Source organism: Meriones unguiculatus, chromosome 15 (genome assembly GCF_030254825.1).
Source record: "Meriones unguiculatus strain TT.TT164.6M chromosome 15, Bangor_MerUng_6.1, whole genome shotgun sequence".
In the NCBI taxonomy this organism is placed as follows: Eukaryota; Metazoa; Chordata; class Mammalia; order Rodentia; family Muridae; genus Meriones; species Meriones unguiculatus.
Window position 1 is genome coordinate 5,965,921 of NC_083362.1, and position 25,796 is coordinate 5,991,716.

The window sequence follows — 25,796 nt, forward strand, 5'->3', positions numbered from 1 at the left end:
CCACACTTCCGGAGTTCCCTGGCTGCAGGCTGACAGACGCCCCAGGGCAGGCTGGAACCGGCTTCTGTGCCGCAACTCATTGGTCCACGGCGTCCGCCCCGCCCACCTGTCGCAGCACCGGAAGCCGGTCTGGCTCTAGCCGGGTCCGCCCACGTGACGGGACACCGGAAGCCGGCAGCTCGCGCTCCAGGTTCTCCCACGTGACGTGGTGGGGGCGGTGCTGGGTATAAGAGGGCGGGGCGAAAGGGAGGTGGAGCCGCGGTCCGATCACGTGAAGGTCACGTGACGCGCTCCCGGAAGTCCGCGGCAAGGCTTCGGGAGGTGGTCAGGCCGAGGTGCGGCGGCATGTTCCCGGCGGGCGCCGAGAGTCTGCTGCATCAGGCCAGGTCTGCGGATCTGGGGCTGAGCCCCGAAGCCGGGGAGGAGCGGGGAGGTGGCGGCCACGCGGCGTGGCCTCGGGGACGGCCAGCCTGCAGCACTGAGGTGCACAACCCAGCAAAGGAATTTTCTCTGGTGCCAGGCTAGCGCTGGCCGTTCTCTGAGCGCCTAGGTTGCGCCCGTCCCCCTAACTAGCCCGTCCAAGACTTGATGGCACTTGATTAAACGAAGGAAATGGCAACCAGAAGCCCCAGACTGATGCATTTGGTAAACTTAAAAACCAAAGGGACAAATCTGGACTCTGAGCTGAGCCACTTGTCTGGGAAGATTAGAATAGAAAGGGTCTCTGGGATCTCAGGGAGCAAGAGCGTGGAAGAGGTAAAGTCTGGGGTCTGCGAGCAAGGCAGAACTCCCAAGATAGGGACTGCACAACAGGTCAACGCACTTGCTGCCAAGCCTGAATGACAGCCGCGGTTCCACCCCTGGCACCCTGGAGGAGCAAGGAGAAAGCTCCTTTTATTGTCTTCTGATCTCCACTCGAGGGCTCCCCACATGCACATAAGTAAATAAATGTAAATTTTGAAACAGCAAGGTCATTCTCTGAGATCTTTTAGGGAAGCGCTCGGTGAGCCAGCCGCGCAGCTTGCCTCGGGCCCCCAGCCCTCCCTGCCACGGTCCCCAGCCCTCCTTGCCTTCAGTGCTGAGTGTGCACTTTTAAGCAGTGTGTTACTTGGGGACCTTCGTGTTGCTTAGCATGTGACCTCATGCCAACATGAAAATGAGGTTTCCCACTCAGATTCTACTCAGGGTCACGAAGCGGAGGAAATGAAAGGCAAAGGGATGCATTGGCATTATTTCTGTCAGAGCTGTAGCCACAGAACACAGGGTATCTATTCTGGTCATCTTGTAGAGGATGTGGTTTATCGCTGTGCCCGGCTAGGCACAGGCCCGGGCCAGATCGTGTCTCCCTTTCCGTATCCTGCCTGTTCTGCAGGCACCCTGGCTCTGGGTGGAGAATGTAGAAAGCAGAGTAGGCTGGCGTGGTAGCAAAGTTGTTGGAGATCACCTGCAGCCTTCAAAGAGCACTAGGACGGGTGAGAGCAGAGACATAGGCTGCCTGGCTTCCTCTTGGTTCCCAGGAGCCAAGTTCAAGGAGCTGGCAGGCAGGTTCAGAATGGGGCAATGTGCAAACTGCCGGCCCTGTCAGGAGACCACAGTGCAGGTGTCAGCCATGGCTTAGGAACTTGAAGGCTCTCCTCAGCACCCACAGGCACCTCATCCATTTCATTCAAACATGTTTATTTATTTGGGGATGGGTGAGACAGAGTCTTACTTGGTGTGGCCTCTGGAACTCACTGTGTAACCCAGGCTGCCTTCAGACTCACAGAGATACACCTGCCTCCACCTCCTGAGTGCTGGAACTAAAGGTGTATGCCACCACACCCAGCAATTTTTTCATCATGGGCCTCTATTTTGTAGTGCTGGGGATGGAACCCAGGCCTGCATGCATCTGCGCAAGTGCCCATCTGCTGAACTGCAGTCCAAGCTCTGTTTTCCTGCTGTTAAGCTTTGTGTCCAAGCTGAGAAACAGATTTTCATACCGATGGCTGGCGTATTCGAGTTGAGCCAGTGACATGTTCTTTCAGGCCTACCTTATCCTCTGCTCTAGTCTTTGTTCTTCACTATAGAAGGTTTGTAGTCTTCTCACAAGTGGGAGGCTCACTGAGGCGTGTTTGAAAGCCAGCTTGGGAGGGCTGGTAATGGAGCGCAAAGGAAGGGTGCTTCCTTTTTATGCCTAAGGCCCTGGGTTCAAACTCCATCAGTGCCATTAAAGGTGGGGTTAATGGGAGCCAGGTGTGGTTATGTCCCCCTGTCCATCATGGGAGGATGAAGGAGAATAAACAGGTTGAGTCTGGCCTATATAGCAAGACTCTCTGGGGGAAGTGGAGGAGAGGCAACTTGGATTAAAATATTCCTGACTTTTGAAAGGCTCAGAAAGCTTTTTTCTGAGTGCGGTGGCTCACTCTTGTAATAGAAGCACTTGGAAGCTGAAACAGGAGGATTGCTGCCAGCTCCACCCTAGCCTGGGCTGCAAAGTCTCAAAAGTGTGGTGTTTTGTTTGTTTGTTTTGTTTTTTTTGCCATTGGAACAACAGAACAAGGTTGTTTGTGTCACCACTAAGGGGTGTCACTAGGAAACCGGAGGTGCTGCACCTCAGTTCCTGGAGAGGAGCCTGCCCACACTCCCGTTCTGTAATTGGCTCCTGGGCACTGTGATCCTGGGTGACTATTGCGCTGGTTAGGGATGGCCCCCCAGCTGGGGTCATGCCTGTGGCTCAGCACAGCACCACGCTCCCTCTGTCTTCCTTAGGGACATCCAGGATGAGGAGCTACAACGCTTCTGCTCCCGGGTCACTAAGCTGCTGCAGGAGGCCCCGGGGCCAGCCACCACGGATGCCCTGCAGAGGCTCTTCCTCATTGTCTCAGCCACCAAGTACCCCCGGAGGTGAGTGGCCAGCAGCACACTGGGTCCTCGTGCCTCCAGGGCATGCCGATGCACTTGCCAAGGATCTGATCTGTCGCCCGCTGGGATGTAACACTCCCCCCACCCCCCGCAGGCTGGGAACGGTGTGTATGGACCTACTGCAGACGACCCTCTGTTCACCCACAAGCCCAGAGCAGCTACAGGTCCTCTGTGCCGCCATCTTGAGAGAGATGTCACCTCTCGATGACCTGGCCCTGTCCTGTGATCACACGCAAAGCACCCGGCTGCTCAGTCTAGTGGCCTCTGTGCTCCTGGCCCAGGTACCACAGTTGCCACGGCCGGGGGTTTGGGGTTGGCATCTGTTTCCGGTGGTTCTGGCATCTCCGGAATACAGCAGGCTGGTGTGTGTCCCTCCGTGTACCCATGTGTCACGGGGAGCCACTCAGCTGGGATCCCACTTCCTTGGATGTCTAATGACTATCTCAAGTGAGCATAGGTCTCTGCGCTCCCCTGCCCCACGCATGGGTGCTGGCACACCAGGTCTCTCTGTTGATAGCTCGGCCAGGCTTCAGGCCTGGGCTGCCTGTGTGATATTTCCGAGCATCACTTGGACACTCCCACTCGGGACACTTCCTGGGGACTTAACTCGGGTCCCCACGCTGGTAGGATCCTCACTCTTCGTGCCCTCAGCTCTCTGTCCTGCTTTAAAGGGAGACAGAAAGGGAGAGATCAGATGTGTGAGCGAGTGCATCTTCAAAATCCTCGAGAACCGGCTACCTGAGGGGCCCAGCGTCAGGCACCTCCTCCCCGCCCTGTCCACGGTCATTGGCCTGGCCCCAGGCACCCTCCTGGAAGGTACTGGACTTCCAAAAGGCCTCCTTGCCTCCTTGCCCATGGCGGCTGTGGTCTAGGGTGTGGTGGGAGGAGGGTTGAGCTGTCTGGAGAAGCCTGTGGACCTCCCCAGGTTAGATCCCTGGTGCGGGGTTCTCTTGAGCAAACTCAGCACCTCCTGGGAGTCTGGGGGTTTACCTTTCCCGCCCTGCACCCCCTCCCCTCCCTGCAGACCAGACCAACCTGCTCAGCAAAAGGCTGGTGGACTGGCTGCGCTACGCCAGCATCCAGCGAGGCCTTCCGTATTCAGGGGGCTTCTTCTCCACGCCCAGGACCCGGCAGGTGAGTCTCAGGCGCTTGGGGATCCCAGGGAGAAGAAATCACAACAGCCCCGTCACATACTGGGGATGTGGCTCACTCAGCGTGCTCAAGGCCTGGGCCCCAGAACCCAGGAGAACCGGGATTTCAGTTATCCTCTGCTGCGTAGCGAGTTTGAGGACGGACTGATGTACATGAGACCCGGTCATGAAAACAAAAACAGCCGGAGTCCCTCCTCCGGCAGCGCTTGCTCTCTCCCCGACACGTGGACGGCATGCATAGCCAGTCCCACCAGGCGGCTCCTGTGGACACTGCACGTCCGTCCTCTTGGTTCTGCTAAGGTCCCTCGTTGTTGCCTCCACCTTGGAGCGGTGGGTGCCGTGGGATGGGGCGTACACTTGGAGTCCGGCCAGCCCTAGCTCCTCAGCTTGTGTGCCTACAGAGGGTGTAAGGCATGCGTCTGAGCTGGAGTCATTAGGTCTTGGGGGCCTGCCTGGGTCTAGGAGTAGGTGCGTCCTGCCATACAATCTAGAGAGGAGGCAGGTACCGCGCGCAGCCTCCTAGTTCTGCTCTCCTGAGGAGTCTGTGAGCCTGCCAGGCTTGTCCCCAGCCCCGTCCTTCCTCCCACAGCCGGGTCCCATCACTGAGGTGGACGGAGCAGTGGCCTCTGACTTCTTCACAGTGCTCTCCACGGGCCAGCACTTCACAGAGGACCAGTGGCTGAACATGCAGGCCTTCTCCATGCTACGGAAATGGCTGCTGCACAGTGGCCCTGAGGACCTGGGCAGCCCAGATGCAGGTGCTCCAGGGTGGGCCGGGGGGAGGGGGCTCAAGTACGCCGTGTCTCGGATGCAGGTGGGGGTGGGAAGGAGGCAGCTGTGCCCTAGCCAGACAGCACAGCTGTTTGTAGCCAAGCAAGGCGTGTGATGAGTGTGGAGGCCAGCAATAGAGGCCCGCTGGCCCCCGAAGAGTCGAGAACACAGCCCGGAAGTGTTCCACCGTGTTCCCAGGGAGGCAGCAGGTCATCAAAAGCAGCCGTGCATTCACAGGCCTGTGTGACCTCCCCTGTCTGCGAACTTGGCTTATAGACAAGTCAGGCTGAGCTGTTCAAGGTGGTATGTGACAGTGAGCCCAGCACTTGAGAGGTGGAGGCAGAAGGATCAGGAGTTCAAGGCCAGTCTCAGCTAGTTTGAAGTCAGCACCGGCTACAACCCAGGCTGTTTTGACACCCTGTCTCAAAAACAACAGAAACCCAAAACCAAGCCAAGTGCAGCAGTCCATACCTGTCATGCTGGCATGTGGGGTTCTGAGGGTTGTAAGTCTGAGATCCAGCTCAGCTACACAGCAAGGCCCTGTTTTCATACACTAAAATACAGAAGAACCAGCTAGCAGCCGGTGGCAGTAGCCTCATACTTGAGGTGAGCTTGAGCATTCTGGGAGGCTGCCTGTCCACACAGGGCCATCACGCTTGTCCTTTCCTCCTCCAGACGACAAGTCGGAGCTGGAGGGCTCCACCCTGTCCGTGCTCTCGGCAGCCTCCACCGCCAGCAGACCGCTGCCTCCTCGGGAGCGCCTGAGGGAGGTGGCCTTCGAGTACTGCCAGCGCCTGCTGGAGCAGAGTAACCGGAGTGAGTGCAGGCTGCCTGGCGCTGCCCCACAACGCCCTCCAGGGTGGGCTCTTGTCACCTAACAGCCTTTCAGGGCAGTGTAGAGACAGGTCACCTCTCTCTGTTCCAGGAGCGCTGAGGAAGGGGGATTCCGACCTACAGAAAGCTGTAAGTAGCCGAGGGGTGGCCGGGGCAGGGGCTACCTGGACCCTCTGACGCAGCTGTGTCCCTGCAGTGCCTGGTGGAAGCCGTGCTGGTGCTGGACGTGCTGTGCAGGCAGGACCCTTCCTTCCTTTACCGCACCCTCTCCTGCCTGAAGGCCCTGCACAGGAGGCTGGGTGAAGACCCGGGCACCGAGCGGGCACTGGTGCCCCTTGCCCAGTTCTTCCTGAACCATGGTGAGTCTGGGTACATGGGAAGCCGGCCGCAAGAGCAGTTTCTTCCAGACACTCAGGTCATCACATTTACAGTTTTGTTTTGTTGTTTATTGGCAGTGCTGGGCATGGAACCCAGGTCCTTCATATATTAGACAAGTGCTCTGCCACTGAGCCACACCCAGCCCCTCACTGGAGGATTCTAGGCAGGTGACCACTGAGCCACACCCCAGCCCTCACTGGGGGATTCTAGGCAGATGACCACTGAGCCACACCCCAGCCCCTCACTGGGGGATTCTAGACAGGGGCTCTACCACTGAGCCACACCCCAGCCCCTCACTAGGGGATTCTAGACAGGGGCTCTACCACTGAGCCACACCCCAGCCCCTCACTGGGGGATTCTAGGCAGGGGCTCTACACTGAGCCACACCCCAGCCCCTCCCTGGGGGATTCTAGGCAGGTGCTCTACCACTGAGCCACACCCCAGCCCCTCACTGGGGGATTCTAGGCAGGGGCTCTACCACTGAGCCACCCCACAGTCCCTCACTGGGGCATTCTAGGCAGGTGCTCTGCCACTGAGCCACACCCCCCAGCCCCTCACTGGGGGATTCTAGGCAGGTGACCACTGAGCCACACCCTAGCCCCTCACTGGGGGATTCTAGGCAGGGGCTCTACCACTGAGCCATACCACCAGCCCTTTTTGAATTTTGATTGCTCTGTTCTGTTTTTACTCGGTTGGTTGGTTCTTTCTTTCTTATTTTTAAACAGGGTCTCATTTCTGGCTGACTTGGATCTCAGGGAGATCCCACCTGCCCCTGTCTCCCAAGTGCTGGGATTAAAAGAATGTGCCACCATACCCAGCTTCCTTTATTTTGAAATGAGTTCCCATAAAGTTGCTCAGACTGGTTTTGAACTTGTGATTTTTCCGCTTCATCCTCCTAAGCAGCTGAGATTACAGTTCTGTGCCAAGCTCGGAACCCTGCTGTAAATTTGAGGCCTACCACCTCCCTGACAATCCCCCATGGTTTGGGCCCCGTATCCTCAGGGAGGTGGAAACACCTCCAGACTCTTGGTGTTCTGGAGGCTCCGCCAGGCTGTCCGAGCCCTGGCCTGTAGAACACAGGGAAGCCTTCCTATGAGTGCTCATGCCCTGGTGGCGTGTGCTGTCTTTCAGGGGAGGCAACAGCCATGGATGCGGAAGCCATCTACCAGCACCTGCTCAGCAGGCTCCCTTCTGAGCGCTTTCACAACCCGACCCTGGCCTTCGAAGTCGCACACTTCTGCACGCACAACCTGGCCCTGTTTGACCCCAGCTTCCTCAGCCTTCTCAGGATGAGCTTCCCGAGTCTGTTCAAGGCACGTGTGGGCTTCCTTGGGTCTGGGCCCTTGGCTCCCCTCCTTTTCATTTGATCTCAGTTTGGGGTACAGGTGAGGTGTTGGGGCGAGGGCTCCTCATGTATCATAACATACAAACAGTGTCATCTCAGACAGCCACATGGAAACAAGACATGGTGTTTCAGACATGTTATCCCAGCAGAAGGGAAACTGAGGCAGTGGAATCTGAAGTAGGAGTTCAAGGCCAGCCTGGGCTCTGAGACACCTTGACTCAAAAAGCAAATAAAGCCAGATCAAGTGGCACACACCTTTAATCTCAGGACTCAGGAGACAGAAGCAAGAGAATCTCTTACGTGTTTGAGGCCACCTGGTCTACATATCAAGTTCTAGGTTAGCCTGGGCTAAATAGAGAGACTGTATCTCAAAGACAACAAACAACAAAAAGAAAAATCTAGGGGCTGGAGAGATGGCTTACTGGTTAAGAGCACTGTTTGCTCTTCCAGAGGTCCTGAGTTCAATTCCTACACCCACATGGTGGCTCACAACCATCTACCCATCTACACTGGGGTCTGATGCCCTCTTCTGGCATGCAGGTGTACATGCAGTTAGAGCACTCATATCCATAAATAAATAGTAAAATAATCTTTAAAAAACCAAAAAGCAAACTACAGTCATGTGTAGGCAGGAGACAGTATGGGTTACTTTGAGCTGGCCGGCCTCAGCTTTGAGATGTTTCTGTCTGAGAAGCCCAGCATCCCATGAGCTGGATTACAGGTGTGTGCAATTGTGCCCATCTTAATCCATTAGTACCGCTCTGTGATGGACCTGTCGGGGCTGAGGGTGTGCATACACTTGTGTGCATGTGCTTGGAGGTCAGAGGTCAACCTCAGGTGGTGCCCTCAAACAATGAGGCCTCTCTCTGATCTGGAACTCTCCAAGTAGACTAGCCTATGTCTAGGAGGCCCTAGAAATCTGCCTCTTCCCACCTTGCCTCCCCAGCGTGGGAGTACAGCATGCACCCCCACCTCTGGGAGGTTGCCCCAGGCTCTGAGGCGTGGAACCAAGGTTCCCGAGTGTGCACAGCAAGTGCTTTCCTGACTGAGCCTGTCCTCAGCCCATGCATGGATCGTTAACCTGCCCTTCCCTGCCCTTACAGCCATTTACAGCCTCAGCCGTGTGTGTGTGTGTGTGTGTGTGTGTGTGTGTGTGCGCGTGTATGTATTCAGTGTGTGTGAGTCTAGGTGTACGTGCGTGTTGGCGAAAGCACAAACTTGGGTGTTGGGGCTCTTACCTTCCACCTTGTTTGAGATAGGGTCCGCAGTTGCTAACCACCGCATGCAGCAGGCTGGTTGGCCTGTGGCCTTCCTGGAATCCTCCTGTCCATGCCTCCTCGGAGTAGGCCTACTGGAGTCACAGATTTGTGCTACCAGCCCCAGCTTTACGTGGGTTCTGGGAGTTTGGAGTTGATGAGCCATCCCTCTGCCCTGCCCACCACCCCGCTTTTGAAATAGAATCTCCCACGTTTCTGGGCGCTCTGGGGTGTGGCTAGGCTGACTGTGCTGTGGCTGCCCAGCGCTGCGGTTTGGGGCGCACGCTGCCGTGCCCACCGCTTGGCATGTGCAGCAAGCCTGACTGAGCCACCCCTATCCCACAACTCGGTTCTTCTTCTGAAGAAAACGAGGGTAATTCAGAGGTGGCTCCCTTCGCTGCTGGCCCGAAGTGGGCTGCAGAGCACAAACTAGAATAGCAAATATGGCCAGAGAGATAATGCCAAACCTGACAGTCGGAGTTCCGTCCCTGGGAACCACATGGCAAAAGGAGAGACCCTTTAGCTTCCATTCATGTGTATGTGTGCATACACAATAATAATAGTAAGCAAAACCCTCAAGACACAGCCAAGGACAGACAGCCTCATCAGAGTACGGAAGGAGCGGGAGCGGTGGGCCAGGTGCCCCTGTCTGAACTGAGTGTATTTGTGATGCCAGTGGGCAGTAGAAGGCCATTGGATGAAGCCACGGCCAGCTAGCGTCCCGCTGCCCCGTCTGAACCGCTGTTTCTCCGCAGTTCCTGGCCTGGAACAGCCCTCCCCTCACAGCCGAGTTCGTGGCACTCCTCCCAGCTCTGGTGGATGCTGGCACCGCCGTGGAGGTGTTGCACGCACTGCTTGACCTACCCTGCCTCACTGCTGCCCTGGACCTTCAGCTCAGGTGGGCCCGCTTGGTCCCGGTCGGCCCTGTCCCCTCCCATGCAGCCAGGCCCCAGCTCTGCGCTCTCCTCACTGCTCCCGTTCCCCTGGACGGGGCTTCAGGCCACAGACAGCACGTCTCTGGGCCCTTCGCCACCCACCCACAGCTGCCCTGAGCCCCAAGGCCCGCAGCACATTCATGTTCAGCAAGGGATCCTCCCATGTTCTCAGTCCCAGACTCCTTCCCCAGCCCGGGAGCCTGTGACTGAGGGGACTTCCCCTAGCCTCAGCTAGGACTCGGCCGGCCTAACAGGGCCGTGGTTGACGTTCTGGGAGTGGCATCCAGCCTTGCCTCTGTCTTCTTAGGGCCACGCAGACGCCATCGGAAAGGCCGCTTTGGGATGTCTCTCTCAGGGTCCCCAGCTGCCTGGAGGCCTTCCGGGACCCACAGTTCCAAGGACTCTTCCGGCACCTGCTTCGCACCAAGGCCAGCGGCTCCACAGAGAGGTAGGAGCTCTGAGATAGCCTATGACGAGTGACTCTGTGCCAGAGACAGGGCTGTGTTCTCACACTCAGCCTGGGGAGGCAGCCATGGTCCTCATCACTATAGCCCTGGGCATAGAGGGCTTCTGGCCCAAAGCCTGGGCTCTGCTTACTGACCAGCCCTCAGTTGATGCTGAGCATCCGCTTTCCGAATGGGGAAGCTAAGGCCTGGCGTGTTCTGGGAGTGGGAAGACCCAGAGAGGCCTGCGGGCCTCTGGTCAGCCCTCGCTGACCTGTCCCTGGCTCTGCTGTCCTGGGGGCCCCGTGGAACATGTGACCCCAGGGAGCGGTCACCCATGACCACCTGGGGCTGGCCGCAGCGTCCCTTCTTCTGGTTGCTGTGGGGTCACTCAGGAAAGAAGGATGGGTGGCCGCTCAGTAGCCGCACTGTGTCCCCAGCCTGACGCCGCTTCACCAGCTTCTGAAGCCCCTGGCCAGCTGTGCCCGGGTAAGCCAGTGTGCAGAGGCAGTGCCCGTGCTGCTTCAGGCCTTCTTCTCAGCAGTTACCCAGGTGAGCCCCTGCCCCGTCTCCTCCTCCATCGACGCCACACAGCCAGGAGGCGCCAGGCCAGAGTGTGGCCCCTGAGCCGTGACCCCACAGGAGCTTTGTCTTGCTGCACCCTCCATGGGCAGGGAAGGGGTTGCTCACACCTCAGCCCTCAGCACTGGGCAGGCACGTGGCCTTGAGGCTGGCAGCGCAAGGCAGAGCCAGAGCAGCAGGGGCCCCTGTATCTTCGGGCCCTGGAGCCCATTGGCTCACTCCTGGCTGCGTGCTCACAGGTGGGATGGCTGGAAGCCCACAGAAGCCCTTGAAGCAGGCTAGCCACAGAGAGGGACAGTTCGGGGTCATTCAGCCGGACACATGGAGCCTTAGCCTCGGGGAGCAGGCTTATTTTCTTTCTTCCTGGTTTTCTGAGATGCCACCTCTCAGTGTAACCCTGCCAGCCTGGAGTCACCGTGCAGGCTAGACTGGCCTCAAACTCTCAGATCCTCCTGCCTCTCTTTTCCCAAGTGATGGGGTTAAAGGTGTGTGCGACAGAGCAGGGTTCCTAAGGGAAGAGCAGGGCAGGAGCAGGGCCGGGAAGCTGGGGCCTCCGAATCCTTCCCAGAACCCCACGTTCTGGGGAGGGCAGGTAGTGACTGAGGAGCCCCCCACCTGTGGCCTCGCGCCTCCGGAGGCTGCAGATAACGGCGCCCAGTGCCTGGGACTGAGCCCTCCCTGGTCTTGACCCCAGTGTGCCGACGGGGCCCTCGTCAACCAGCTGGCGCTGCTGCTCATGGAGAGAAGTGACTCCCTCTTCCCAGGGCCGCAGTATGAGGCCCGTGTGCACAGGTAGGCTTACCAGCCCCTCTGCCCTTCCCGTCCCTCAAGGGCCAGGGCCCTGAGGACTGGTCCTGCATCCTGCCAGACCCTCCCATCCAGAACACTCCAGTGTCTGCCCTCCTCCAAGATGCTGCGTCCTCTCAGGGTTGGCTCTGTCTAATGCAAACGTTCCCGTCCACCGAGGTCTCTTCCTTTAGGGCAGTGGTTCCCAACCTTCCTAATGCGGCAACTCTAATACAATTCCTCCTGGTGTGGTGACCGCCAACCATAAAATTATTCCATTGCTACTGCATAGCTGTAATTTTGCTACTGTTATGTAATATAAATATCTGATATGCAAGATATCTGATATGTGACCCACAAGTTGAGAACCATTGCTTTAGGGGGTTTATTCACACACAAATACACCCACCCCGGAGATTAAACCTAGGGCTACCTGAATGCTAGACTGAGCATTCTAACACTGTAACTCTCTCAGCTCTACCACTAAGACACACCCCAGCCCCTCACTGGGGGATTCTAGGCAGGTGCTCTACCACTGAGACACACCCCAGCCCCTCACTGGGGGATTCTAGGCAGGCCATCTACTCTTCAGTTTTATGATAGGTCTCACTCTAGTCCAGGCTGTCCTAGAACTCACAGCATTCCTTCTGCCTCATTCTCTCAAGTAGCCTGGATTTCAAGCAGTCATGTACCTGGTGAAGTGAAAGGCTCCCTGTGCGGGTCCGTTCTTACCTCCCTGACTTGAGGTGCTCCTGGCTCTGCTACTCCCATCAGACAGGCTGGGGTAGGGTCTGCCCTGAGCACGCACAGCTTCATGGGTTCCCGCTCTCCCGGCAGGGTGCTGAGCTCCCAGTTCCTGGTGCTGTGTAAGCTAAAGCCATCGCTGGTGGTGGAGCTGTCTCGAGAGCTTCTGGAGTTCGTGGGCAGCGTGAGCAGCATCCACAGCCAAGCCAGCATGTTCACCTGCGTGGTAAGCACACGCCGCCACCCAACGACAGCCAGGAAGCCCCGGCGTGCGCTGAGCTCTCTTTGCTCTGGGCTTAGGTGTGGGCCGTCGGGGAGTACCTGTCGGTGACCTTCGACAGGAGGTGCACGGTGGAGCAGATCAACAAGTTCTTCGAGGCCCTGGAGGCCCTGCTGTTTGAGGTCACTCAGTCCCGCCCCTCGGCCACCCTGCCCTGCTGTCCCCCACAGGTGGTCACTACGCTCATGACCACGCTGACCAAGCTGGCCTCCCGGAGCCAAGATCTGATCCCAAGGTATCCCACCTAGGAAGCACAGAGCAGAGCCCATGGAGGACAGCTCTCTGGGTGCTTGAGGGCACTGGTCCTTGGCAGCAGGTAGCTGAGCCCCTCTCTTCCCCAGGGTGTCACTGTTCCTGTCGAAAATGCGAACCCTGGCCCAGAGCCCAGCCTCCAGCTCAGTGCACAGTGAGGAGGATGCAGAGTCCATCCGGACCCGGGCCACGGAGCTGCTGACCCTGCTGAAGATGCCCAGTGTGGCCCAGTTTGTGTTCACCCCCACCCCAGGCATGTGCCAGCCCCGCTACCACCGAGATACCAACATGGCGCTGCCTCTAGCCCTGTGCACGGTCAGCCGGCTGGTGGAGAAGGACGCTGGCCTCTTGCCAGGTTGAAGGGACAGTCACCACCTGAACACTGGCTACATTTAAGAGCCTGGTGGTGAGCCTGATTCGGAGCTGAGCTGCAGGCTGGGGTGGCTACCAAGAGTTGGGAGGAAGGTGGATGTGGCCTCGGGGCTCACCACCTCCGTGGAGGAGCCATCCTGAAGCTTGGGGCAGGCCACACTCAGCCTTGAGGAGCTGACAGAGCGCCTTTTCCTAGGCCAAGCAGAAACGGCCTGATCTGCCTGCTGCTATTATTTTCATTTCTAGAGTTGAGATCCTGCGAATAGTACAGGAAAAATAAATTTTAAGAGATTACTTATACCAGGCCGTGATCCTGGTATAATTTTTCATCCCAGTACTCGGGAGGCAGAGGCAGTCTGAGTGAGTTCCAGGACAGCCAGGGCTACACAGAGAAACCCTGTCTTAAAAAACACACTGCAGTGGATCAAGACAATTTGGGGGTCTGTTCTCTCCTGTGGGTCCTGGCAGGTTGTCTGTCACAGTGACAAGAGCCTTTACCATCTGAGCCATCTTGCCTAATCCAAGTAAACCTTCAAATGCTATATGCAGCCCATATCTCAGTCCTCCTCAGGCTGGGCGATAGCCAGGGAGCCTGGCCTTGGTCTGGAGCCTGCCCTTTCCACGCTGCTGTGTGTGTAGGGAAATCCTGGGTCTCTTGTGTGGTTCCGGTTTTCGAGGTGTGACAGAAGTGACACGCTCAAAGCTGTGAGTTTAATCCCCAGTGTAACCCCAGCATTTGGGAGTGGGAGTTAGGAGGGTCACGCAACTTAGAGGGCATTCCTCAGCACACAGAAGCCTTGCCATAGAAGCCTGATGACCCACGTTTGACCCCCGGATCCCATGGGAAAAGCCGGCAGCCACTGTGTGCACACACGGGTGGAGAAGGAACAGCAGTTCAGAGCCGAGGGCCTGGTGGCCTGGGGTACGTAGAGCAGCAGGAGAACAAGATGGGAGGCAAGGGCCAGCCCCCAGGAGACATGCCATGCCTTGTCCACACATTTTAAAAGCTAAATAAAGTTCAGGAAGTACTCATGAGGGTCTGCCTGCAGGCCGGGTTTGTCCAGCTCTGCTGCTCCGTCATTTACAGGTGTGGAGAGGAATCTTCCGCACTCCCACAGTCCTGCTCAGAAACCCCAGGCCGCGTGCTGGTGCTCAAGGCTGCGGGGCCCTGCTCGAGCCTTTCTGCAGTTAGGAGTCCTGGGCCAGGCTGCCCTAGAACAGAACCTGATGGCACGAACTGCTCGTGGCCACTAGGTGGCGCCACCGCCTTTGGTCTCGCTGGGCATGCCTTGACCCCACCGCCGCTCCACCCTCCCCTTTCATTCTGGGCTCAGCGTTGAGGCTGGAGCTCCTTAAGGGAAAATCCGGCTTAAGGCTCCAGCTGAGGCCTATCCCTGCGTGGGCTGCTCCTACCCAGGCCGCAGGGATCACAGTCTGTCCCTGGGTCATGCACAGGGAAACCTTTGCTTGGTGCCGCTGGGCCTGCTGGGCCCTGACCATACCCCCTTCCTGAGCTGGGCCTGCACAGATGTGCTCAGAGTGCTACCTGTTCAGTGTAGGGGCAGTCACTCCTACAACAGTGGCATCTGCCATGTTCTTCAGTCAGGAACATTGGTGGTTTAAAAAAAAAAAAAATTGGGGGGTGGGAGCTGTTTTGAGACAGGGTTTCCCTGTGTTGCCTTTGCTGCCCTGGGCTCACTTTGTAGACCAGGTTGGCCTCAAAATCACAGAGATCCGCCTGCCTCTGCCTCCCTGATGGCTGGGATTACATGCGTGTGCCACCGTGCCCAGCTAAAAATTAACCTTTTAGCTGTGTGTTTTGCCTGCATGCATGTCAGTGCATCATGTTCACGCCCTGAATGCTGAGGTCAGAGGACATCAGAGCCACTGAACTGGAGCTGCAGCTGTGAGCCACCGGTGCTGGGATCAGACCCAGGTAGAGGCAAGAGCAGCCAGTTCTTAAGCAATGGCGCGTCTCTCCAGCCCAGCACCCAGGCATCCTTCGTAGAGAATTCTCATGACTGCCCGGAGCTGAGAGAGCCATGCCAGCAGGGAAAAGGGCAGAGGCGCTTGAAAATGCACTGCCCTCTTCTTGGTGGCTACCAGCCAGAGCTTAGTGCCCGCTCAGACGGCAGCGCCGCCCTGGCTACTCTATCTCAGAGACGAGCTGGGGTAATGGGCACACACGGGCTTCAGCCCTCCGCACCTTCGCCTGCTGAGGACAGGCCTGGCCTGGGCCGGGCTCCCAGGCTCTCGGGGGCCTGTGGAGCTTTGGCACATTCACTCCGGCTTTTAGCACATTGTGATCATCTTTCACAAGAATGCCTGACAACATACTTGCACTCACACCATGGATGTAGTGTGTGTGTGCGTGTGCACGCACCGCAGACGCTGGAGGTTTTATGTACGTGCTTTCTCGTTGCTCTCCACCTAATTTTATTTTTCTCTTATATTTGGGATCGGGTGTGCATGTGTGCCACAGCAGAGCATGTGTGGAGGTAAGAGGACAAGTTTTGAGTCAGTTCTGTCCTAGGGATGGCTCTCAAGTTGTCAGGCTCCACATCAGCTACTCTTGCTCACTGACCCATCTCATCAAACCACTTTTAAAAAAAAAATTATTTTTTAATAAAGTTTTCATACAATTTATTCTGCTCGTTTTCCCCTTTCTCATCTCCCAGATCCTACCCTTCCAACCTCATCTCTCTCTCTCTCTCTCTCTCTCTCTCTCTCTCTCTCGTTTTTCAATGCAGGTTTTTTCTGTGTAGCCCTGGCCGACCTGGACTCATTTGTAGACCAGGCCTATGAGTTTGTGTTAGGAATCTGCTCTGGGCATGGGCCTACCCTTAAGTGCACACAGTGAGACTCCCTTGGAGAAACCCATTTTTTCTTAGAACAGTGGTTAGTTGGAGCTAGCTTCTTGGTTGGGGATGGGTCTACTTCCTCGTGTCAGCACTGGGACCTTGTCTGCTTTGGATCTGTGCAGGCCCATGAAGGTTGACAGTCTGAGTTACCGTGTGCTGTACGTCAGTCCTATTGTGTCTGGAAGACTCACCCACCCCCTCTGGCTCTTACAGTCTTTCTGCCTCCTCTTCAGCTAGCTTCCTGAGCCCCGAGGAGAGGGATTTGATGAAGATGTCCTTGTGACGAGAAGTTCCATGGTCTGTCTCGCTCTGCGTATTATGCAGGTGAAACCACCTTATTGAGACAAGGGTTTCTCATTGAACCCGAGCTCACAGATTCAGCTGGCTTAGGCAGATCCAGGGATCTCCTGTCACACCCACCCATACCCACTCTCCCCCACACCAGCACACACCCACATATACACACCCAAACCAGCACTGGGGTTACAGGCACACAGCCTTGAGCTTTTAGAAGGATGAGCTACACTTGACAAGCATGTTGCTGAGTTTTATCTCATGTGCTGTGCTCGTTTCTTTAGGTTAATTACTGGATAACATAATGAACCAGTACCAGAATTGTGGCAGTGACACCCATCTCCCCGTGAACCCTTATCCATGCAATCTGCTTCACTGTTTAACCCTAAACACTCTCGGTGAGAAAAATTGCTTGAAAAATTGAATGTTTCCCTCTATCAGGAAGTTTCAGGGAACTATACTGGGGTTCAATATATTTCCTCATTTTGTTCTGAATCGGGGTCATGCTGGCTCATTGCAGAAGGCTTCTTGCTGAACTTCTCAATCCTGTTACCCTGCAGGAACGTGGGGTCCCCTACTCTGCTCCATAGCATGAGGCTTGTGACCAAAGGAGTCAAGAGTGAGGACCAGGAATCTGACCTGCTTCAGCCTCTCAGCTCTGCTCTGGGCTGTAAGCATTTCTTCTGGGTGAAGCTGTGGATTTTAAATTGTCCTTTAAGAAATACACTTAGGAACGGGTGACTGGAGAGATGGCTGGTGGTCGGGAGCGTTTACTGTTTTGGCAGAGGAGCTGGGCTTGGCTCACAGCACCCACATGGCAACTTACAACCACTGGCGCCCTCTTCCAGCCTCGGCTCCTGACTGTGGACAGCACCTACAAATTCATGAGGACACACACACAATCCACAGAACATTTCAGAATCTTGATAAACTAGACTTGGGGCAGCACGATGACTCGGTGGGTAAGGGCTCCTCGCCAAGCCTGCTGACCGGAGTTAAAGCCCCAGACTACATGGTAGAGACAGCGGACTCCCACAGTTGTTCTCTGATCTCCACATGCACACCCTGGCATGTATGCAGACCTCCCCGTTCCATGCACACAAAATATTAGAAATGAATCAAGGGGTTTTGTAATCGAGATTTTTTATATACTCGATCCAGCATCTTGGGCCTCATAGAGTTGCAGCTGGCTGTCCAAAAAAAGCTGCAGTGGATGCACTGCAGCTCCCAGCGGCAACCAGGAGAGGGCAGCATGGAGAAGCATGGGGGCAAGCAACAGGGCCAATCCAGGACTGCGGCAGAGGCCGGTGCCCTCCACAGAGATCCCTTTCACGCGTGGGTGTCTGCAGCTGACGGGGACTGCTCCCAGACTCCCTCTATTCCTGTTGAATCTATGAGGACCGTGGGCTGGAGAGATGGCTCAGTGGGTGACGCCCTTGCCATACAAGCACGTGGACCTGAGCTCACACCCCAGAAGCTACACAAAGCCAGCTATAGTAGCCAGCGCACCTGTGATCCTCACGCTCCTACAATGAGGGGGGAGGAAGAGAACAGTGGATGCCCTCAGGCCACCCAGCCCACTGCACACATCAGCCAACAAAAAAGTGAGCTTGCCTGTAACACGGTGAGGGATGACACCTGAGGCTGTCCCCTTCCCTCAGCACATGCTGGGGCACCTGTGCACCTGAACACACACATGTACACACATATACACACATAACACACATGCAGGCACACACCAAACTGTTTAAAAAAGATGAACATAGCTATTGCTGACTGCTGATGAACAGCGTGGCCAAGCTTGCTCACCCCAGTGTGCGCATGTGCCAGCTGCTTTCCCAGCACACCCAGGCCCTGGCTGGAGAAGGAGGCTGGCTTCCCAACAGTGGGAAGGGAAGAAGAGCCTGGACCCTCACCTTAGTGTTAAGTGTTCAACCACCTGCCTTGGTGACGGGCGACAGTGGAGAAGAGTGGAGGTCGGCTCAGTAGGCTGGGGGCTCAAGGCTGGCTCAGGCCTGCAAAAACATCAGCCCAATCATCTAGACAGGCATGGGGGCTCACACTGCAAGGCCTCAGGTTGTTGGGAGCTGCCCTGAACCACCTCCTTCACAGTATGTGTCACACCAGACTGGACCCAGTCTCAAACAAAGGACCAAAAGACAGGGCCACCGTGACTTGTGGTTCTTGTTTCCTAGCTGCAAAAAAGCTGCAGTTCTGGGGTAGAGAGTCATTCAAGTAATCCACAGCCTAGCTTGAGGGAAGCAGGCCTGTAATTAAAGCTGCTCAGGAGGCTGGGGCAGGAAGGTAGAAAGTTCACAGTCTGCTTGAGCTACACAGCAAGTTCAAGGCCACCCTAGGCAACTCAGTGAGACTGTTACAAAACAAAATATAAAAAGAGGGGCTGAGGGCGGTAGCTCAGTGGTAGAGCCCTTGCCTAGAATCCCCAAGTGAGGGGCTGGGGTGTGGCTCAGTGGTAGAGCCCCTGCCTAGAATAACCCAGTAAGGGGCTGGGGTGTGGCTCAGTGGTAGAGTGCCTGTCTAGCACATCAAGATCCCTGGGTCCAATTTGCAGAACCAGAAGCAGGCGGGAACTATATCCATTATAATCCATACTAGGTGCACTCCTGGCTTCTGTGCTGGCTGGACAAGAAGGGTTGTCACAGAGCTGCTGGCTTCCCTCAGTGTTGCACTGCAGATCCTAATCCCCACTGTAAGAATACGAAAGATAGTTTATTGAATCTAACTTCTCCATTAAAGTCTTTAAACATAAAAGCTCTGTAGGAAATGTCACAACTTAGTGCCATGTGTCATATAAATAAATATACACTAAAATGTACACTATCAACAGGTGTCCTCAACGTGAGGCCACGACACAGGGACTCACTCCATCCACATTAAAACCCAGGACTGGCTGGACTGGGGAGTGTGGGCTGGCAGCGAGGGGGGGGGATCGAGGGGAACAAAGTGGGTGGGTGGCGGTGCCACCTGGGGAGGAGACAGGGAGCGGGTACCGGGGTAAGGGTCTTTGGTCTATTAGGAAGGGGGCTTGCGGACACGGATTTTCTTGGCTGTCTCCACATCAGACTTGGCAACCAGAAAGCGCATCTTCTTGCCTCCGTTTCGGATCAGATCTACTGCCCTGAAATCAAGGAACACGGTGCAGGTGGCACAGAAGGGGCAGCACGGGCTGCTCCCCCAGTCCCTGCTCCTCCCCTCCCCAGGATGCAGGACTGGCCTGCAGGTGCCCCCCCCCCCCACTCTCCTGGCTACTGCAGTGTCACAGGCCAGGGCTGGCCGCCCCTCCCCCCCCCCCGGCTACTGCAGTGTCATGGGCCAGCGGCGGCACATACCTCATGTAGCTGACACCCGTCAGGTTGCTGCCGTTCACCTCCAGGAGTCGGTCTCCCAGCGACAGCCGCCCGTCAGACGCCGCGGGGCTCCCGGGGAGCAGGGTCTGTATGTAGAGTCCCGGGGACCCCAGAGATGTGTGCTGGGAAGAAGCAGGGGCCTCAGGGCACAGCTGGTGCCAACCATGTTCTCCCCAGCAAAGACCCTGCATCCCCCCAGCCCTCCCTGCCACCTGGGGGACCCATGCCTAGAGTAACCAGGTCACAAATTACGGTTCCCGTGTGTCCCACAGGGGAGCACTGGGGCCCATCGTTGCTCCGAAAGGCAGGCCCACGAGGCAGCGCAGGTGTTTCTCACAGGCCCTGGCCATGCTCGCACTGTGGAAGAGCAGTCTGCAGTAACGGGAGAGAGGGCTGAGCTCCAGGGTCCTCACCATGCCATCAATCAGGCCCATCCCCAGCCCCGAGGGGCCTCGCTCCAGCTCCACCATGAACACGTAGCAGAAGTCCTCCGTGCTGGAGCTGGGGCTGGGGCCCTCAGCAGGAGGCTCGGCAGCAGCCTGAACAGGGTCTCCTGCGGGCAGAGAAGGGGTGGGGGGATATGGAGCCCAGCACTCATTCCCTGAGTGAGAACACAGGGGACCTCTGGGGACACAGAGATGTACCACATGACAGCACACAGCAAGTGTTCCTGGATCCCCAGAGGGACAACGGACAGAACATGACAGCAAGCCCGGGGGAGGGACAGGCCCAGAATCAACGGGACATCAACCCCTTTGAGGCCAGCTGTTTCCCAGAGGCCAGGGACTCAACACATAGGGGCAGCCTAGCCTCCCGCCACTGTCCTATCTGCATCCCTCCGTGCCACCAGGAGGAACTGTAAGTCCACCCTCCCTGAGGCCTCTCATTGTGCCCAGGGCCCCGCCCATGCCCCAGCCTAGCCAAGGCCCACCCTGTGCCTTTCTACAACAGAGCTCGCATCTGGGACCGAGCCTGACCTAACAGTTCTGAGCCCTGGCCCCAGAACCTGAGGAGGTAGCTTGCCTCCTTGTCCTGCTCCACCCAGCACCCAAAGCCAGGCGCCTTCCAACCTGAAGGAGAATCCAGGCCACAATGATAAGAGTCGTCAAGGGGCCAGGTGGGCCCCTCTGTGCACACATACGTACATGCAAACACACATATGCATCTAGACATGCTCATCCCTCTGTGCACATATGCACGCACCTGCCCATTCTGTCCCTGAACGGGCACTGAGGAGCACACTCTGGACACAGGGTTGGCTGACAGGGCAGCCCTGCTATCAAGATGCAAGGTGGGGCTGCTACCCAGTCAGGAGCAGGCCAGCCTCACCTTCCAGAGCTGTACCGGTAGGACCACCTGGCCCGTTCCTCTGCCCTTCAGGAGGTGCTTTTCCACGGAGGCCACTGGGCTCTGGCCAGGTGGGGCCTCCAGGCTCCAGGCCCAGCGGTGTGCTGGGAGGAGTGAGCAGGCAGGAGGAGTCAGTGTGCAGAGAGCTAGCCTGGGAACCCCTTCGGTCCCCTCGGGCAGGCTGTCTTCCGGGGGGACCCTGTGCTCGGGGAGCTCCAGTGACAGGAAGAGAATGGGCAGGGGCAGTTTCAACAGCTCCTCTGCCTGGGTCCCTATCAGCCAGGGGGCAGCCATGGCCTTCCAGATGCCCCTCGGGGATCGTGTGGTACAGGCCCTGGGAAGAGAGGTGGACAAAAACCGAGGCTCAGAGAAGGTGACGGGCCAGGTGCCCATGGTGCCACCCTGTGAGGAGAAGAGACACAGACAAGCCACCTTAGAGGATACAGGCCCAGCCAGGCCATGCCAGGCACAAAGAGTGAGTGAAGGTGTTTGCAAGCTGGCACCAAATCAAATGACCCGGATGTCTCTGTCATGCCTGCTGCATCCCCCAGCCCAACGCAGACAGGGTGACAGTCAATGGAAGGCTGCTCTGAGTGGCTCAGTCCCTCCCTCCCCACCGGCATCCTTGTCCCACAGTACCTCGATGCTCTCGGGATGGGCAGGCCCACTGTCAGGGCTGGCTGGGCTCCGCAGCCCCCACAGGAAGTGGCGGATGTAGAGCAGGTGCTGGTAGATGCTGTCCTCCAGGCAGTCTGCATCTAGATCCACGTGGAAGCCCTGGCTCGGCAGGACGATGGGCGGCGGGTTCTCATAGGACTCTAGGATGTCCTCTGTGGGGGAGGAGCGAGGCGCTGGGACCTGGCCTCTCCTCCCTCCATCTTTGTTCCTCACCCACCCACGGGACATGACAGCAGGATCTCAGACAGGGGAGTCCTAGCCTCGTCTCTTCGTTTCTGAATCCTAGCAAGGCTGTCTAGACTGAGTGGACCCACACACACACCCGTGTGCCACTAAGACACACACATGTGTACATGGGATGTTACTGTGTGCCGGTCCTGGGTGGGAGGGAGGCAGGAACCTTTCTGATGCCAGCTCCGAGTTCCCAGCACAAAGCCTGGTACACGGCAGGGAGAGTGAGGGAGTGTTCTGATACCAATTAGTTCAGCAGACGGGGCCCAGTGGGATCGGGCAGAGCCAAGTGCACTGTTAGAGGTGCCCTCTGTGCCCAGCCCAGCCAGTGGTGCCCAGGCACAGGAGGACAGTGGGAAGCCTTAGGCACACCCGCAGCCTGTCAATCAGCCTGCACCTTTTATCTACACGCTCTAAGACATGTTTATGAAGGGAGCTGTGTATAACTTACAAATTGAAGTGTACATGTATGTATGTATGTATGTATGTATGGCCCCACCAGGGCGTGGCTGTGTGCATGTGTGAACAGTACGCATGCTCAGAGCTGAGGAATGTCTCCAGAAGCTTGCAACCTCACCCTGCTGTTCATTTCCTGATCATCTGGGTGCCAGTTGAGCCCAGGCTGAAGCCCTAAGAGCAGAGGTGACACTGACATGGGGGTGGGGGCCATGTAGGGTCCTGGGTGGAGGTGCCGGGTGGAGCGGGCTCCAGTGTTCCTGCCTCAGTGGGCAGCTCTGATGCTTTTCTGAGCCAGAGCTTGGGGTCTCCACCCCCACCTGCCCCTCCCCACACGTGGGCCACTGGGAGGGCTCACCGGACTGGAAGGCCTCTGGGCTGTCTTGGGCTCCTGGCTCCCAGGCACTCATCGGGCCCATGGCAGAGGCCAGCTGGTACTGAGTCAGCAGCCAGTGCAGCTGAGCAGGGTTCAGGGCAGGGAATGTGGCCCGGAGGGTGGCCCAGTTCATCTGGGGACAAGACGCTCAGTCAAAGGCCTCCAGGTGCACGAGGAAGCCCCCTGCTCACAGGCCCAGGGACAGTCCCTCCTCAGGTAGGGCGCTAGTCCTTTCACTCCAAGGGTGGGTGGATGGGGCAGTGCAGACAACAGGGGGTCCGGGTCCGTGAAGGGACAGAGCAGAAGACACCACAGCCATGACGCACCTTATCCTCAGTGATGAGGCTGGCCTGGGCTAAAAAGTAAGACCCTGACTCAGGAAACCCAGGAGCAGTGGAAAGAAGGGAGCAAGGGAAGGAGGAAGGAAAGCCTACGTGCCAGAAACAGTGACATCAGGAACTGTGGGGTGTGACTGTGCACAGGGTAGGAAAGCTCTCTAAGACAAAGCAAAGGGACAGCCAGGCATGGTGGTGCCCACTTGTAATGAATGCTAGCACTCCCAGGGGTGAGGGAAGGAGGATCAAGAGTTCAACCCCAGCCTGGGGTACATAACAAGTCTAAAGCCACCCTTAGTGTGCTCTCTCTCTCTCTCTCTCTCTCTCTCTCTCTCTCTCTCTCTCCCTTTCCCTCTCCCTTCCTTCCCCTCCCTTCCTCCATGGCTTCATTTCCTGCCAACAGCCACAGGCCTGGGCTGAAGCCATCCAGAGTCTATGCCCCAGGGACAACCAGACAGCCAGAGCCTCAGGGCTGTTGGCGCAGGGCTAGGAGCTGACCCCAGGGCCACATTCTTACTGGCAAGCCCTGCACACAGCCCTCCAGCCAGGATGTACAGGGGGAGGGGCTGTTTCTTCATGTCTCCCTCCCCTTTCTGCAGTCTGCCCCCAGGCTGTCAGGGAGGGCCCAGCCATGCTCACATCCTTCCCTCTCCTCCTCTGGCTCCTCTCTGTGCTCTGCCCTCCAGTGTTTGGGTGGCACTTTTGTGAAGATTTCCTTCACTCTTAACTCCACTCCCTCGCACTGGGCCTTTTCACTTCTGCTCCTGGAGTTTTAATTGACAAGAATTCTTGCTCGGTCTTGTTCACCCACATAAAGTCCTGCACCAGTCAGGCAGCTCAGCGGGTGAGGCGCCTGTCACCCGAGCTGAAGCTCCAAGACCCTCGCGGTAGAAAGAGAACCAACTCCGCCAAGTCGTCCTCTCACCTCCAAATGTGCATGTGCCAACACACATACTCACATACAACAAACAGGTGTAATTTAAAACTATCAGAGGGGCTGGAACGACGCTTCAGCAGTTAGCAGTTAAATGTGCTTGCTGCTCTTTTTTTATTAATTAATTCAATTTACATCTTGGTCATAGGTCTTTTTAAATTTATATATGTTATAAATATAAATGGATATACATTTATATATATATGTATGTGTGTATGTATATTTCCGAGACAGGGTTTCTCTGTGTAGCCCTGGCTGACCTAGACCACCACCCCCCTGCCCTCGTCCTCAGAACAGGCGAGCCCCCATGCAGACACCCCAGCTCATCTAGTCACATGAGGGCTGAGCTTGTCTTTCTCCCCTGAGGCCTGGTAGGACAGTCCCACCAGGGGGAGGTGATCAAAAAGCAGGCACCACAGTCCATATCAGAGACATCCCCACTCCACTGACTAGCGGGCCGACGTGAAGCCTAAGATGCCCATTGGACTTGTCTTCTTGGGGTCTGTGCACTGTAGTGCGTGTATCCTATACTGTAGGACCAAAAACTCTCGTACATTTACACACTGGAATACTACTCAGCCATTAAAAACAAGGAAATCATGAAATATGCAGGCAAATGGATGGAACTAGAAAAGATTATCCTGAGTGAGGTAACACAGACTTAGAAAGATACATATGGTGCTTGCTGCTCTTACAGATCCAAGTTCAGTTCCCAGCACCCACACCAGGCGGCTTACAGCCAGCTCCCTCCAGCCCAGGGCAACCAGCACCCTCTTCTGTAGGCACCTGTGCAGACATGGTATTTACTCACATACATTAAATAAAAATCAATCTTAGCCAGGTGCAGTGGCTCACGCCTATAATCCCAGCACTCAAGGAGGCAGAGGCAAGCGGATCTCTGTGAGTTTGAGGCCAGCCTGATCTACAAAACGAGTCTAGGACAGCCAAGCCTACACAGAGAAACCCTGTCTTGAAACCCGCCTCCTCTCTCTCTCTCTCTCTCTATATATATATACACATATATATATATACACATAGAGAGAGATATGTATGTGTATCTCTATATATGTTTATACATATATAGAGAGAGAGAAATATATACATATATACACACACACAAACACACATAATTTAAAAAATAAAATAAATCTTTGCAAAACTGTTTTAAAAGGACAGGGTCTCTTCATGAAGCTCAGGTTGGCCTTGAATTCATGATCTTCCTGCCTCAGCTTCCAGAGTACAGGAATTACAAAGTGTTTGTCACTGTGCCTGGTCCCAAAAAATCTTGTTAAATATTTACAGGTGCATTGTTATTGTGAACACGATTTCTTCTCTGATTTTCACAAGGATAGAAATACTCGGTTTCCTCTGCAGTTGATTTATGCTGGCTAGTCTGAGCCCATCTGAATAAGACCCTCAGGCTAAGGACACTTTCTTTTTAGAGGGTTTAGAAGCAATGACCATGAAGAATATGGATGAATGGCCTCTGTGTGGACAACAAGACTAAAATACCTGCTACCCGGCTCTTGGCAGACTGAGTTTGTCACTTGTCACACCCCACCCTACGACCCACGGTGCCCACCAGGGCCTGGGCTGGCTGGCTTCACCGTGGGCCTCCCAGTCTCCCGTGGCTCCAGCCCTCAGTGTGGGAAGGGGCAGGCACCTTGCTGAGCAGACAGGAGCAGCCGAGAGCACGCAGGGGAGTCAGCTGCTCCCTTCCTGGAGGAAGCACTCACTCAGACCCGACACACAGCTGGGAGGAGGGCCCCGTGCTCAGGTGTTTGCCTCCCAAGCGGAGTCGGCTCAGCACCACCCATGTGCAAGGCCAAGTGCCCTGCATGGAATCCCGTGGAGAAGACAGGCAGATGGCCGGAGCTCATGGACCA

The 25,796-nt window shown here is 56.3% G+C and overlaps 2 protein-coding genes across 4 annotated transcripts in view; one reads left to right on the forward strand and one right to left on the reverse strand.

Annotated features, from left to right (window-relative positions):
• The first annotated feature begins 252 nt into the window (after positions 1–252).
• Ap5z1 (adaptor related protein complex 5 subunit zeta 1) lies at positions 253–13,330 on the forward strand. Its single transcript, XM_060368046.1, has 17 exons — positions 253–386; positions 2,749–2,883; positions 2,996–3,182; positions 3,573–3,717; positions 3,926–4,035; positions 4,642–4,810; positions 5,499–5,639; positions 5,749–5,786; positions 5,854–6,016; positions 7,167–7,348; positions 9,392–9,534; positions 9,879–10,019; positions 10,455–10,566; positions 11,291–11,388; positions 12,220–12,352; positions 12,427–12,641; positions 12,748–13,330. Exons 1-17 carry the CDS (start codon positions 346–348, stop codon positions 13,016–13,018), a joined length of 2,424 nt encoding a protein of 807 aa, XP_060224029.1. The 5' UTR covers positions 253–345; the 3' UTR covers positions 13,019–13,330.
• Positions 13,331–18,894: 5,564 nt separating this feature from the next.
• Radil (Rap associating with DIL domain) overlaps positions 18,895–25,796 on the reverse strand; it is a 71,528-nt gene continuing 64,626 nt past the window's right edge. For all 3 annotated transcript variants that reach the window (XM_060368048.1, XM_060368047.1, XM_021626625.2), the window contains 6 exons: positions 22,624–22,774; positions 21,540–21,730; positions 20,883–21,234; positions 19,967–20,106; positions 19,536–19,675; positions 18,895–19,324 (listed from right to left, as the gene is read on the reverse strand). In XM_060368048.1, coding sequence (XP_060224031.1) covers positions 19,219–19,324; positions 19,536–19,675; positions 19,967–20,106; positions 20,883–21,234; positions 21,540–21,730; positions 22,624–22,774 — 1,080 coding nt within the window. In that variant the 3' untranslated portion in view covers positions 18,895–19,218. The remainder of the gene's footprint in view (positions 19,325–19,535; positions 19,676–19,966; positions 20,107–20,882; positions 21,235–21,539; positions 21,731–22,623; positions 22,775–25,796) is intronic.